This window comes from Pristis pectinata, chromosome 12 (genome assembly GCF_009764475.1).
Source record: "Pristis pectinata isolate sPriPec2 chromosome 12, sPriPec2.1.pri, whole genome shotgun sequence".
Taxonomy (NCBI): Eukaryota; Metazoa; Chordata; class Chondrichthyes; order Rhinopristiformes; family Pristidae; genus Pristis; species Pristis pectinata.
In genome coordinates this window covers 8624029-8640634 of record NC_067416.1, presented here as the reverse complement: position 1 = coordinate 8640634, position 16606 = coordinate 8624029, and the positions used below count along the sequence as shown (strand labels likewise).

Genomic DNA, 16606 nt, shown 5'->3' with positions numbered 1-16606 from the left:
ACTTATTGCCCGGTAATCAATTCTCTCTCACATGCTCATCAATTTCACCCCCACCCAATTCTCCTGTCACCAACCAAGTCGAGGGGCAATTTATTGCAGCCAATTAACTTCCCAAGCAGCTTTGGGATGTGTGGGGAGAAAGAACAGAGAAAATAAGGAAAACCCAAGTGGTCACAAGAAGAACATGCAAACTCCACCCAGGTTGGAATGGAAGCCAGGTTGTTGGAGCTGTGTGGCAGCAATGGGACTAACTGCTGCACCATCATGTCACCAAACTTCAAAAATAAAACGTGGTTGGTGAGGAAAATGGTAACTGCTTATGTTGTTCTTATCATGGAAGGGGAGAAGGAAACTCCATGCTTATAAACAGCCTTTCAGGGCCAGAGAGGTGGTTCAGCAGTAATTATCCGGGTTCAATTCCTGGTTCAAGCGACCCAGGTTCAATTCCGGCCACTGTCTGTAAGGAGCTTGTACGTTCTCCCTGCTTCTGCGTGGGTTTCCTCCGGGTGCCCCGGTTTCCTCCCACATTCCAAAGATGTACGGGTTAGGAAGTTGTGGGCATGCTATGTTGGCGCCGGAAGCGTGGCGACACTTGCGGGCTGCCCCCAGAACACTCTACGCAAATGATGCATTTCGCTGTGTGTGTCGATGTACATGTGACTAATAAAGAAATCTTATTTTACCTCTTTGCATGTGATTGAAAACATTGTTACAACTCCTTCAAAATAAAACCCACAATGGTTTTTACAGTGAGAATAGTATACAACGATGCAGTTCAGATCACTGATTCTGTGTACGTGCACTCTGTGGAGGAGCAATTGTTACTGACCAGTTTCTACGTTTAACAATGCATGTGCAGAAGTTGCTATCGATTTTATAGCAATCATAATGAGCACTGACAGCTTTGTGGTCATTACATCAGCAAATTCCAGATTACTTAGAATCAGATGCATACAGCATGGACAACAGGCCCTTCGGCTCAACTCTTCCATGCTGACCAAGTTGCCTGCATTTGGTCCATATCTCTCTGAAGCTTATCCATATACCTGTCTAAATGGCTTTTAAACAAAATTGTACCCACCTCTTCCACTTCCTCTGGCAGCTCATCCCACATACCTACCATCCTTTGTGTCAAAAACTTGCCCCTCAGTTCCTCTTTAAATTTTTCCTCTTGCACCTTAAATCTATGCCCTCTAGTTTTAGACTCCCTTACGCTTGGAAAAAGACTTGTGACTATTCACCTCATCTATGCCCTTTATATACCTCTATAAGGTCATTTGTCCAGAAGTCATTTGTGACTTATTTGTCATAACCAGCTGTATCATATTTTAGTCCAATTGGCAGAAGAGTTTGATGTCCCCAAGGTGAACAATGTAGCAAGGAAGGTCAGAGTGGAAACATACACCCCATTCTACAATATCAACTGGGCTTGTTTGATTCTAGTGTTATGCCTTCAATGGATGGATATAATTATAAGCAGCTTGTGAACACACAGCTGTACAAGACTGGCATGGCAAATCAAATAACTGCAGGCTGAAAATCTGAAAAAGCAGAGAATGCTGGAAACACCCAGCAGATCAGGCAGCATCTGCAGAATGAGAAGCAAAGTTATGGCTTCAGGTCGAAGGCCCTTCATCAGAACTGGGGAGAAGCGAAAACAAGTTACTTTTGAAACTTACCTGTAAAATGTCAGCATGCAGCCAGTTATCGACATATTCATCGGAACCTGCGCAGACATACGGCCAATCAGAATCATTTTCTCCCCTGTGTCTGGATGAAAAGCGGAATCATAGAGGTACTTTGCTTGCCAGAGCTCATCTTCAGTCAGTCCTGGCTGGATCTTGCCATGCCTGAGGAAAATCAAAAAAAAGCTGGAATTGTATGCATGCAGTACAAAACAAAAGCTACAGATAATATAATAACAAAGACAATTTTCTTAAGGATTTAATTCTCATTAAGTAAATGAAACATTTTAATTTAGATGCTGGTCACAAGTGTCAAAAAAAAAGTCACTTCCTGACAACTAACACAAGTTCCACATTTTGCACTCAGTTTTCAAATGCTTTGTGCAAGCATGCTTGCATGAAAGTAATGGGTGTGGGCAACTGTCTTTTAACGTGGGGTCAGGAAGAGCAATCCTGCACTTCACGGCTCAGAACTCCATGCTCAACATGGAGACACGAGAGACTGCGGATGCTGGAGTTTGGAGCAACAAACAATCTGCTGGAGGAACTCAGCAGGTCGAGCAGCATCTGTGGGGGGGGGGGGGGGGGGGGGGGGGTGGTGGGAGGAATTGTCCACACCTGATGCAGGGCTTCAAGCCAAAACATCAAAAATTCCTTTCCTCCCACAGATGCTGCTCAACCCGTTGAATTCCTCCAGCAGATTGTTGGTTGCGAGGGTGAGCAGCTTCATGCTCAATATGTTAGTTCTGAACTGCAACATTCACTTTACAGGTCGCCTGTAACCTTGTTTTACCTGGATACTGACACTTGTCAGCTGCAGGATACATTAAATAGGTGCTCAGAGCCCCTTACTGTGTAGCAAAGGGTCCAATGTCTATTATTGGAATGGGCTCTGGATTCAGATCAAGATCAATAAGGCAGGAAATGTACTCCTGGCTTGAAATAACACATGCTTTGCACCCACCTTATTGGAAAAAGGTGCCTGAAAACCAGGCACTGAGACTTCAAATTTTTGCATCCATATCTTCAGATAGGTGCTCCAGTCCTTCAATATATGGGCTGAGTCAACCTGGCTATGTCTAGTAGTTGTGAAAGGTCCACCACGTTCAGAAATTTCCAGGTGACAAACCCCAGACAAATGCAGGCCCATCACATGTCTGGGATGCATAGACAGGCAGATGCCAATGAACCTGTTGCACCACTCCAAAACAAGTCCAACAACAGAGCCTGAACATGCCGAGGTTCTCCAGTATTATGTTGGGGAATCTGCTGGTGTAATTTCATGCCCACCAAGTCTGGCAAAATGGTAGCAACTCTATCAATTTGAATGGGGGTTCCGTGTAGGGTAGATCAGTTGCGAAAAGGTATGCAAGAACGTATAGCAACAAACAATCTGCTGGAAGAACTCAGCAGGTCGAGTAGCATCTGTAGAGGGGAAAGGAATTGTTGACATTTTGGGTCAAAACCCTGTATCGAGACTGAAAACGGCGAGGGGAGACGGCCAGTATTAAGAGGAGAAGGGGAATGGTATGACAGAGCCAAAGGTATACGTTTCTTTTTATCCATTGGACTTTATTTTGATGGACTTTTGAATTTACCAGTGTTTTAGTGCTCTTTAATTACTTTTATTTTCTTTCTTTATTTAAAGCAATTTTAACAGGTTATAAGATGTTACTGAACGTCCAACTCTCCCTACAAAGACCATCATGGCATTCCAGAGACTGGACCTTTTTGTATGAAACCTGAGGCTTACTCATCACTGAGGCCTCAATTCAGCCCAGTTTTTTTTCATGGAAAAATGGTTGTGAGGAGTCTGCCAACCACTAGAGGCATACCGCTCCCAACCTCTCAGCTGTTGTTTACCCTGCTTTCTCCTTCAGACTGTAAGTTAATGAGGATATACTATTGCAAGTGGAATAAACAAAAACAGTCATTGCCTCTCTTACAGCAGAATGAAATAACATGAGCTCTTAATATTATATCAAATTACATGGTAGGCAATACCTCATCAATTTTTCATTTGGCAGCAAGATAAAGTGTAGCTTTATTCAAGAGTTTTCACGGAAAATGAAACAGTATAGTAGCCTTATGTTTTACTTTAAGATTTCAAAACACAATCAGACCCCTTTTTTAAAAAAAATCTATTAAAGAATATGATTACTGAAACTGAACCAAGTGACAGATAATTAAAAAAATTGGATAGTTTACGTAATACTGCAGCATGCCATACTAAATGCAGGTATTCAGGTCATGGTAACGTCTTGGTAAATGTTTTAAATTTCACCCTACAGTAATAAATGTCAGCCCACATCCTCCACAAAGAATGGAAAGTTTCTACCAATCAATTAACTTTATTAATTTACACTGCTGCACCATAGGGAAAGAGTGACTACAGGTAGGTTCAAGATTCTTAATCAGTTTGACTGCTTTAAAAAGAACCAGAAGATTGGATTCCTCCCTTAAGCCCATGGCCAGACATTAGCATTTTTAGCTGTAAATAGTGGACAATTAGCAAAATGATAGATAGTCACTTTGTCAAATTTCTCGTTGTTAGCCAGTAGAGGAAAGCAACTGTGCAATCAAATATTTGGTTCCACATTTTCCAAAGGTGCATTCTAGTCAGCTGACATCATGGTAACATTGGATCAGAAGTCGTATTGTGTTATTTTATCATATAAAAATTATCAGAGTTTAGTGCTGGAGCAGAGTGAAACAGTTTCAAAAGCTGTGTTAGCAGGTATACCATCAGGCCAACAGATAGTCAGTCATCAAGGTAACTCATATCCATATCAAACATTTTTCCTTAACAAGTACTAGATGCCCTCTGGCTCTTAGCCAAGGAGCTATGCAAGTCTAGACAGGAAGCGTTGGCAGTCAATTTGGATATGGGAATTAAAACCCTGAATCCAATTATTCAGCACAAATCTTTGGACAGACAACAGAAGCAGGAATGCTGAGCCTTTTTTTTTGAAATGGACAATGGAGTGCTCTGGTCATTCGCCACAGTTTACCACACAAGGTCTCCTTGCAGTCTGTCCATTTTTAACTATTTACCATGTTTTAATGCTGCAGTATTGAGGCGGGGAGGTAATTTCATTCCTCTTAACCAATTATTGCCACCTTATATCTCAGTAGTATCTCTCACAAGGTCTATTATGATAAGATAGACTCTTGACCTCACAGCCTATCTCATTGTGACCTTGCACCTTATTGTCTATCTGCACTGCACTTTCTCTGTAGCTGCTACACTTCATTCTGCATTCTGTCATTGTTTTACCTTGTACTACCTCAGTGCACTGTGTAATGAATTAATCTGTATGAATGCAATGCCAGACAAGTTTTTCACTGGACCTAGGTACATGTGACAATAATAAACCAAAATCAAATACGTGAGCCATGGGTTCATGACCTATCCCAGCTCAATTTAAACCCATAATCTAGGCTCACACATTGTGAGGTACTGCAAAAGTTCTTAACTGTGGCAGATACAAGGGACTGCAGATGCTGGAATCTGCAGCAACACAAAAGGTGCTGGAGGAACTCAGGAGGGTCAGGCAGCATCTATGCAGGGAAATGGACAGTCGACGTTTCAAGTTGAGACCCTTCATCTCCAGATCTGCTGAGTTCCTCCAGAGCTTTTTGCATTGCTCTGTTCTTAATTGTCATGGGTCCATTCACGTGAATGTAAAAGATGACATGGCATGAAGAGAAACCAAGGGGAATTATTTTGGTGCCCCATCCATATCTTTATTCCCAGCTAATGCCACCAAGCTGAACGTTTACTGAATTCCTGCTGGCGAAACCTTATGTGCATATTGACTATTACAATGAGTTCATCTAGATGGAGGTGCAGAAGTCAGTTGTACAGCATGGAAACAGGCCCTTCAGCCCACCATGTCCATGCCAACCATCAGACCTATTTATACTAATCCCACACCTACATTAATTCCGTCTCTGTCTATGCCCTGCTCATTCAAGTACCTGTCCAGATGCCTCTTAAATGCTGTTACTGTTCCTGCCTCCACCACCCCCTCTGGCAGCTCATTCCAGATACCAACTACTCATTGTGTGAAAAATTTACCCCTCAGATTCCCTTTAAACCTCATCCCTCTCACCTTAACCCTATGAAGGAGAGGAACAAAAGAAAAATTCCATTAGAAAGAAAATCAGAGAATATCTTAGAAATAATTATCAAATGTAACATTGCGCCCCATTGAGACACAAAAAATTCTGCAGATGCTGGAATCTGGAGCAATACGTAAAAAGTGCTGGAGGAACTCAGCAGGTCAGGCAGCATCCCTGGAGGGAAATAAACAGTCGACGTTTCAGGCTGAGACCCTTCATCAGGACTTCATCAGCCCTGTCTGTAGTTGATAAAGAGATGAGTTTACATGACATTATCCTGTTTACATTGCCTACAGGCCTGCTTATAACCTTATAGTCTTACATAGTCTATATAGTCTTATATTCCTTACTTATAGTTCTTGATAATAGTCTTGGCTGCCTCCAGCGCTTCACTAGAGGCCAGAACGTTGCGAGGGTCAGTCACCATGAAGAAGTGCTTGGCTCTTCCTATGAAGGTCCCCTGGTCCCATCGTGGCTCATTTAAATTGATGTCAGATCTCAACTGTCCAGTCATTTTACACTAAAGAAAGAAAATATAACAAAAGACTAATGGTGAATTGCCACAAGGACAATGAATGCAGAATTACTTTCTCGCAAGATGCTTAGAAATTTGGATTGTTTTGCTTTTGTGTGCTACAATTACTAAATAATAGTGGAATTAATTTAACATTATCTAAATTTTGTTCAGATTTTCAAACAGGAAAATTCTTAATTAGAAATACAAGATTAACATTTTATACACTATTAATTCCCTCTCCCAGTGGACAGAAGATACAAAAGCTTGAGAGCACGTACCACCAGACTCAAAGACAGCTTCTATCCCGCTGTTATCAGACTCTTGAAAGGCCCCCCTCATACCCTAAAAGATGAACTCTTGATCTCTCAGTCTACCTCACTGTGGCCCTTACCCTTTATTTGTCTAGCTGCACTGCACGTTCTCTGTAACTGCAATACTATATTCGGCATTCTGTTTTTCTTTTTACTGCCTCAATATACTTACGTATAGCAAGATCTGTCTGGATGACATACAAACAAAAGCTTTTCACTGTATCTCGGTACATGTGACAATCATAAATCAATACCATTGTACAAAAATGCAATCATCATATGCTTTCTGTGTTCAGTGTTAAAGAGAATTCCCAGAAGTGAGGTCTGCCTTTATCAACCCAACGGTTGAACAATATAGCAAGGTCAAAGACTCAACAGAAATAGTAAGTATGTTACTGGTTAAACCATATGCCCAGGCAGGGTTTCCAATACTTCTGAAAGCAGCAGGACAAACACTATTAAACCAGGAAGTGGACTATGTACTATGATGCAGATTTATTAAGAAAAGTAAGTAGCAACAAAACCAAAACAGCAGATCTAGGGTAGCATATCTAATGTAAACACTGCCCCTCAAATAAAGAGAATAATAGATATTCCTATCCTGATACTGAAATGCAATCAAGATACGATCAGGTAATGATAACTGTGTGCGCTCAGAGATATGGGTTTTATAGCCTTAGAAACTTGACCAGATCAAGAACACAGCTCTCAAAAACCAAATACAACAGGCAAATACATATGAGGATACTGCAGTCAAAGAAAGTCTCTCAGATGCAAATTTTGGATTAATGCACCATCTCCAGGAAAAAGCATGCTATTATGCAAAATAGCTCTAACACATCATATCTCAGTGAATTCTGCAATTAAATGTACTGTCAGAGACAGAATATCAAGATAAATCGAGGTTTATCAATAGCATCTCAAATGGTTCAATAAACTTCCATTTAGATATCACCATTCAATGTAGTTAAAAAAAACTTTCATTACCAAAAATAATAATTCATATCAAGCAACATAATAAGGCAAAGGATTGATCAAGCAGATAAATATTTAAGGAAGAAAAGTGGGTAGTAGAATGGCCAAGTTTGGGAGAAAGTTCCACTGCTTTGGGGCTCGGCAGCTGAAGGTGTGACTCCCATAGGTGAAGTGATTAAATTCTGAGATGCTTAAGAGTTCACAACTAGGAAACTGCAGAGATCTGAAAGGATTATAGGACTGGCGGAGATTAGAAAGAAAGGGAAAGACATGAGCAGCTACTATACGTCTAAGATGAACACTGAATAAGCCAGTGACCAAAATTTAAAATGACAGCCACTTCCTTATGGGTGGATATCAAAATAAACAGAATTAAAATATAACTTGGCTGAAAGAAATCTGAAAAAACAGAAAATGGCTAAAAATTTGGAGAATGCAATAAATCTCAAATTAACTCTGCCCTGTATAGGGCAGGCACGGTCGTGTAGCAGTTAGCATAACGCTTTACAGCGCCAGCGACCCGGGTTCAATTCCAGCCACTGTCTGTGAGGAGTTTGTACGTTCTCCCCATGTCTGTGTGGGTTTCCTCCAGGTTGGCTATGTTGGCGCCGGAAGCGTGGTGACACTTGCAGGCTGCCCCCATAACACTAAGCAAAAGATGCATTTCATTGTGTGTTTCAATGTACATGTGACTAATAAAGATATCTTATCCTATACTCTTCTGCAGCAGCTAGTGTGAAATCATTCAATATTGTGTCCGCTCCAGTCTGTCACAAGAAATGACCACAACAACACAATCGCTGCACCTCAGCGTTATTGATACTGATACCTAGTCCATTAGGTCAACTACAATAATATGCCAATAAAGGAAGACTTATTGAAACCAGTAATTGTGGATGACTGCAGCATCTGCAGGATTACAAATACACACACAGGACAGAAGAGATTGTAATTTGTACGTACAGTGGCAATAAGACATTTGAAACCTTTGATTAAGGGAGGGATGGGAGGGGGCAGCATGTCCAGAGTAACAGCAATGAAAATACTAAAGCTGTCTTGATGGGTGTGGACTCAGTGGCAATTTCACATTGGAGGTCCAACTGGAGATTAATATATCCTGTCATGCCTTTATTTATCCCATTGAATTCACTCTTCCAAAAACATTCTTCAGTTGGAAACAGATTTTCACAAATGCTAGCATGGTATATGTATTATTTATAGGAACATCCTCTTAATTCTTCCATGTTAACAACTGACATCTTTGCTTCTGCTATTAATGGCCTGAGTCAAATTAAATTTTTATGCCCGAAGATTTCATTACACAATGACAGTTCATTCTATCGTTACTATTCTTAATCCCAATGAAATTTCGACTCTCTTAAAGATACGTCCATTGAGACCTCTTCCCAAAACTAACAAACTCCGGTACATGACTAGAGAAATGATGCATGAATTTTCTTTTCAACATGCTCAATACCTTGGGGGAACTCATCTTTTTGATAGCAGGAGATAGTGAGCAATTTAATTGACCTCACTTCAAAGGAACTGAGGATGTGCAGTGAGACCAGGGCCTCAATTTTAACTCCCTTTTAGAAGCAGAACAGGGCTTTGTCTCACTCTGATCCAATGGCAGCAATTTTGTACTGTGGATGACAAGGACATGAGCCAAAACTGCTAGTGAGTGGAACCACGGCTAGAAGAACCCCAGAACGCAAAGGAACAGAAAAGCACCTCCAGTCACCACTAGGAGCCAACATGATGTTGTACCCACTCCAAGATTAATAATGATATTCATGCTCAAAAGTGAACAACACCCAGGACTATGATTCTGAATAAGAAAAGCATCATTTCCTCATTTCTGTATTTCAAATACTTTTTGATAAATGCTAATATGCTGCATTTTGATCATGTGCTAACTTTAACTTCCTTTATTTCATCTAAATTGATTGAGATCGTATTAGCATCTATCAAACTCCATCTGCTGGGCTAGACCACTTCCCGAGCACCCCTATCACACAAGATGCCGAATTTTCAGTCTTCCATTTGGAACAACGCTTGAGGGTGGCAAATGTAATATTGCCCTCTGGTGGACTTCAACTTCCATCAGTATAAGATATGATCATGTGTGGTGTCAACACATTTGACCTGATACAGAAGTTGTTAAGAGTAGTAAATGCACAGCTAGTATTATCAACAATGAAGCACATTTCCTACTCTAGTGCTGAGTTGAGAGTACACGCGCCAATGGTGTTTACGAATTTTAAGATCTATGAGCAAATGTTGGGTGAAACTGGCCACAAATGCTTCTCCCTGATGGGACCAAAGAAAGATTAGGCCGAGGCCACATCAATCCCTTTCAAAAGTAGCAGACTGCTCTTTGGTTCTCAACTACCAAGTACAATATCTTTACAGTAAATATGTACCAGAATTTCACTATGAAATAGCTAAATGACATGAAAAGCATGTTTATCTCCTCAAAGCCGTTAGAGTACTGCTGATTGATTTAATCAGGACGGCAGGGTGAGAGGGAGGAACAGGAGTTGTGGGAAGCACCAGGAATATAGTTTAATTATCTCATAGGCCTCCCAGGACATCATCACAGGAGTGAGAAAGGAGTATTGGATTGAGAGTTTGTTATCCTGTGCAGCCGACACAGAAATCGCATCAGGTTTGCAAAGTTGGCTACTGACAGAAGCTCCTGGTAAAATTTCCATGAACTGATCTAGAAGTGGTTGTTATTAGGTTTTATTGTCACAAAAAAATCTGCATGATGCAATTCCTAGATATAAGCCTTGCATATTCTTACATAACTGAGAGTCACTATAGGACATATAGCACATACATTAACTCTTATTATCACCAACCTACCATCATGAATGCACCTGTACATGATTGTGCTCTAAGAAGAGCCACTATAGAGTCCTACTAGAGAGACTACATCTCATTCTTCACACTGTAAATCACGCTGTGTGGCACAACCATTTCAAGGCCCAAGGTACTTCTCGTTCCTTCTTCACCTTCAAACTGAATGACCAATCCTGGTTCAATGCAGAAATGTAGAAGCAGATTCCAAATACAGCCAGGTTGGTGAGGCTACAGCATGGACAGGACTGCATGCACGACAGTCAGCTGAAGGTGCACCAGAACAAGACCGCAAATAATTCTCATTACCCAGCTCATCGGGTCAATATTCATCAGGTCCTGCCACTGCCAGTCAGGACTGGTAGACAATCAAGCAATTAATGGGTAGAGGAGGTCATTCAGTAGCTCCATCCTCAACGATAGTAGAGACCAGTAGCTCTGGAAAGAACAAGGCTGAGTGGTTTGCAGCCATCTTCCACCAGAAGTGTTTCACTTAAGGAGTTATTAAAGATCACCATTACTGATGTTTACCTTCACCCACATTGATTCAGTCCACACGACGTCAATAAGCACTGAGTATCCTGGGCACAACGAAAGTTAACTACCCAACATGCAACAGTGATGACTGTTACAGACTCAGTGAAAGTCCCTTTAAGATAGAGAGTGTGTGTGTATGTGTGTGTGGGGCGTGCTTACGTCAATAGAAGATAAAGGACGTAATGACGTTGAAGAAGTCAGGAGAGCGAGAGCGAGAGCGAGAGCGAGACCAGCCTGCCAGTTTTCTCTATCGATGGATGAGAAACTATAACTGTGTCTGCCACTGAAATCCATGTATGGAAGTTGGAAGTAATCCGGTGGAGTTCACTTTGTTGCTGACCTGTAGAAGGAAACAGGTATTTGTGTGTGGACGACGACAATTCGGATGCTTTTCAGGGTGAGGAAGTCACTACCGAGTAAACACTGAAGTGTCGTTTGGGTTCCATCGTGGAACATTTGGATTTCGTATGTACTCTCTCTATGTTTCTCTACGTCTACGTCTTATCTTCAGACAAGAGTGGCTGTTGAAGAAGCCCTTGCTCATGTTTCACCTTATGGCTTGCAGAACTGAACTTTAAGAACCATTCCTGAACTGGGAGTTTTGGACTTTGCCACCCACACACACAACGAGTTTAGTTTTGGGGTTAACGTTCGAGGTTTAACATTTTTGAATTCTAACATACTAACATTTTTACTTTTATTTTACGTATTATCATAAGTAGTGATTAATAAAATAGTTTTTAACACTGAATCATGCTCAGTGTCTTTCTTTTGTTGCTGGTTCGTGACATTACCTTATTCCAGAATTGGTCCAGTCTCCAGCCAAACTGTTCCAAACCTTCCGTAACAATTGTTTATCCGATGATGTAAAACAGTTTAAGATCCTGCCCACAAAAAGGACGATAAATGCACCTGGCCAGTCACCGCTATTTTGGTCGAAGTAATGGAAGGCAAGGTCAGCGGTGCTAAAGATGCTCATTGTCATTCAGTCCAGGCTCTATCAGGACCATTCAGTTCCAAAAATAGGCACAAGAGCTGAATTACTGAAGTAAGGTAAGAGTGACCTTTACTGTCAGGAGGCACCAAGTTTTCCCAAAAATTTGATGTCGATTGGCATCAGCAGCAAAACTGGCTGAAGTCACAAAAGATGTTTGCAACTGTTGAAGGCAAGTCATCTCAGCCTGAAGACATCATTGTAGGAGTTCCAAAGTACAGGATTCCTTGCCCAGTTATCTTCAGCAGCTTCAATAATGCCCTTCCCTCTATCATGTAAGAAGAGAATATGTCTGTTGACTACTGCAGTCTTTACCTGTATTGTTAATTCTTCAGACAATACAGCAGCAAGATCTGGAGAACATAGATTTGGGGAGAAGAGCAGCAAGTAACACTTGTTCCCTGCAGGAGCCACTCAATGCCCGTACCCAACAAGAAAGGCTATCGGTCTCTCCTAACGTTCATTAACAGTATCACCACCAAAATGCCTACCAACAACATCCTCGGATGTTCATACACATGTAGAAAGGTGTTCAAGGCGATGAGACATTTTCTTGAAATCCAAGTCTGCAAGCCCCAAGTGAGCTGAGCAGGAGCCAACATCAGAGAGTTGCTAGCTCCTAAACTGCTTAATTGCTGGGTGTTAGTGGAAGAAGAACACTTAAGAGTATTGTATTCCATTCTGGTCACGACATTATAGGAAGGATGTGGAAGCGTTGGAAAGGGTGCAGGGGAGATTTACCAGGATTAGAGAGTATGCGTTATGAGGAGAGACTGGGGCTTTACTCTTTGGAGAGGAGGAGGATGAGAGGATACATGATAGAGGTATACAAAATATTAACAGGAATAGATAGACAGCCAGTGCCTCTTTCCCAATGCTCAATACAAGAGGGCATGGCTTTAAAGTAATGGGTGGGAAGTTCAAGGGAGATATCAGGGGAAGGTTTTTTTTAACCCAGGGAGTGGTTGGGGCATGGTATGCACTGCCTGGGGCAGTGGTAGAGGCAGGTACATTGGTCAAATTCAAGAGATTGCTAGATAAGCATATGGAGGAATTTAAAATAGAGGGATATGTGGGAGGAAGGGGTTAGATAGTCTTAGGCGAGGTTTAAAGGTCAGCACAGCATTGTGGGCCAAAGGGCCTGTATTGTGCTGTACTGTTCTATAAGATTTTTTTTAATTTCATGGGCAACACTGAATTTAATGCGTACTCCTTTTTGCACAGACACCATTAGAAATCCAGCACTCCATGATTACATACATGTTCGAAATATTGAATAAGAACAATAAAAAAAGCAATTAGAGGCAAAGATTCATTGCCTATTTCCCCAACACCGTTTGCCCTCCTGCAATGCATTAGCTGTCATGATAATACTCATGACCTTGAACCTCGAGTAGGAGGCAAGACGGGTTTACAGTGCGCTTTCAACAAAGCCATTCAAGAGAAACAGAAAGTTGCAGACCCCAGCCTAAACGATGCGGTTTCGAAAGTTTGGGGAGGATGCACATTTCCCGATACTGCAGTCAAAAGACTGCAGGAGATCAGCAGGCCCCGCCCAGTTAAAGGAGCTCCTGCTGCGGGCCTGGGCTGTCTACTACAGAACATCCAGGTGCTAGGTGGATTTCCGACTCACCTGTGGCTGCCTATTGAAGCCCCTGAGGACGGACGCGCTGCAGAGCCTCCAGCTTCACCCCCACGGCCCTTAAACCAACTATGAGTCCAGCTAACCCGGACCCACCGACCGTCTGACTGGCAGGCCGCTCCAGCCACTTAGCGTGCGGCGGGCGGGGCAGCGCCGGCCAATCAGGGCGGGGGAAAGGGCGGGTCCAGGGCGCGCCCATTCAGGCGGGGCGGGTTGGCCGGCAGTGTAAGCGTCACCAAGGGTAACGAGGAGCTTGCGCGGTGATCGGATGCTGGCTTGTGACCCTGGAGGAGGAGCAGATCAAAGAGAGTGGATTTGGAGGCTGTTCAGTGCGAGCTGCTAAAGAGGATTGGCAGAAAGGAGTCCTTAACATTTGCAAGGCTTTGCATTGAATGCAGCACTTTACCTACTGCTAGCAATTTCAAAGTCGAGTTTTTTGTCATTTGCACATATACAGGTATGCATAAGTGCAATGAAAAACTTATAGCAGCATCACAGGCACTTAGCATCAGATAAGCAGCATTCACAAGAAAAATGTAACTTAAGCATGCTATACACAATTTTTACAAGAAAAAACATGATCACAATTTTGCAGCCTAGAAAGTGCTTCTGAAATGTTTCATCAGTGCAGTGTTGTGAACATTGTACTTCAAGCATTGGACCACCTCAAACTACCCACCAACTGCCGTTTGCCAAGCCAACCTTGAGATAGACGGTGATGGTAGTTTTTGTTAACTGGATTCCTGTGTCTAGTGATGTTCCACAGGGATCGGTGATGAGACCCTTCCTGTTTGTAAAATACATGAATGATTTGTATGTGGATGCAGGAGGCACTATCAGTGAGTTCACAGATGACACAAAGATTAATGGAGTTGTTGATAGTGTGGAGGGTAGTCTGATGATCCAGGGTGATATCGATGTGTTGGTGAAATGGGCTGAGAAATGGCAGCTGGAGCCTAATTCTGATAAATGTGAAGTGATGCATTTTGGGAGCACAAATGAGGTGAGGGCATACACCATGAATAGTAGGGTCCCAGGGAGTGTCAATCTGGACTACCACATATCGACCTTGTACATGAAATAAGGTAAAGGGATTACAAGACGGTTCATTGTCAGCTCCACATGCTTTCATTGCAACCAATTTGCAGGAATGACCATTTTTCCATTGTCTTATGCAGGACACTAACTTTTGACATCCAGGAGCGAGTACCTCAACTGAAAACCCAACCATAACCCCACCAAATTGCTACACAGCACAGAAACGAAACACGGCAGAGACAAAAGTCTGAAAGCACCAGCCTCAAGGACAGTTTCTATCCCACTGTTATAAGACTGTTGAACAGGCCCCTTGTACAATAAGATAGACTCATGACCTCACAATCTACCTCGTCATGGCCCTTGCACCTATTGTCTGCCTGTACTGCACTATCTATGTAACTATATTCTGCATTCAGTTATTGTTTTCCCTTGTACTACCTCAATGCATTGATGTTGTGAAATGATCTGTATGGATGGCAAAGTTTTTCACTGTACTTCAGTACATATGACAATAACAAATCAATTACCAAATCATCCATCCAATATTTCTTTACTCAGAGTCTTTGGAACACACTTCATCAAAGTTGGTAGGTTTTTGATATAGTAGAGAGTTTGTTGACGAGCATGAGGGTGAAATGATACTGTGGGTTGACAGGAATGCACAGTTGAGGTTACATTCAGACTGGCAGGCTCAGGGGACTGAGTTACCTACTGTTTGCTCCTAATTCATATGTCTGTATATTGTTCAGTAACATCAAAACTCAAAAAAATACTATTACACAGTAGTGTAGCGGTTAGCATAACGCTATTACAGCGCCAGCGACCCAGGTTCAATTCCGGCCACTGTCTGTAAGGAGCTTGTACATTCTCCCCATGTCTGTATGGGTTTCCTCCGGGTGCTCCGGTTTCCTCCCACATTCCAAAGACATACAGGTTAGGAAGTTGTGGGCATGCTATGTTGGCGCCGGAAGCGTGGCGACACTTGCGGGCTTCCCCCAGAACACTATGCAAAAGATGCATTTCATTGTGTGTTTCGATGTACATGTAATTAATAAAGATATCTTATAAAAAAGTTAACAGTCAGTAAAATAAAAAATAGCAACACTGACAATTAGGTAGCTATTGCTCTTTAGAAGGGCTTGCCTTGCCATAGTTGTGCCGTCCGCAGTTCAATGTTTCCAGTGTGTTGCAGTTTTCTTCTGAAAGAATCTTTTGTAGGGCCCCTTTGTGTTTCAATAGTTCATCATAGAAGGCTGTGAAGTCAAGGTCACAAGTAAAAATACCTTTCATTAAGACACTGAGACATGACTTTTCAGATGAATAGAAGGTATGATTAAAAAAGATTTATTCCGGAGTCTGTGCTGCCAGGTGGACACAATATGAACTGAATTGCTTTTGCCAAATCTGATATTACACCATGCTTCTCCTGAAAAACACTGCACCACCTTTTGGAAACCTTCTGTGCACTCTAAGCAGACCTCATCCAGGAGATTATTGGTTGTGTATTTGCTCATTCATCAAAAAGACAATTCTCACCTGTTAAACTCAAGATGGAAATTCTTGTTTGCAAGTGGCGAGGCTGCTTTGTACATTATTCCATTCCAGCACTTTCCTAAGCAAGGGCCACTCAAGCCGTACTGAGCACTCAGGCCAGTTGTTTAGTGTTTTTGGGGCATCACGGTCGGCATGGATGAGTTGGGCAGAAGGGCCCGTTTCTGTGCTGTACACCTCCATGTCTTTATGACGTGGTTTTTGAGAAAAATATTCTTGATTGCATTATAGAATTTACTCATTTCCCCTTCCTCAATCAAATGCTGAGAATGTACAGTACCTTTGTGTCTAAAGTGACAAACCTTTCTCTGGGTCTGTCTGCTAAAAGACCATGGATTTGCCTTCAACCACCAACAATTCAGTTTCCCC

At 42.1% G+C, this 16606-nt stretch overlaps 1 protein-coding gene across 1 annotated transcript in view; it reads right to left on the bottom strand.

Moving 5' to 3' along the window:
* Positions 1–13770, bottom strand: part of sfxn3 (sideroflexin 3) — a 39156-nt gene extending 25386 nt beyond the window's left edge. Inside the window, exons 1-3 of the mRNA XM_052027629.1 lie at positions 13640–13770; positions 6161–6330; positions 1680–1850 (exon numbers count right to left, since the gene is read on the bottom strand). Coding sequence (XP_051883589.1) covers positions 1680–1850; positions 6161–6324 — 335 coding nt within the window. The 5' untranslated portion in view covers positions 6325–6330; positions 13640–13770. The remainder of the gene's footprint in view (positions 1–1679; positions 1851–6160; positions 6331–13639) is intronic.
* Positions 13771–16606: the final 2836 nt, after the last annotated feature.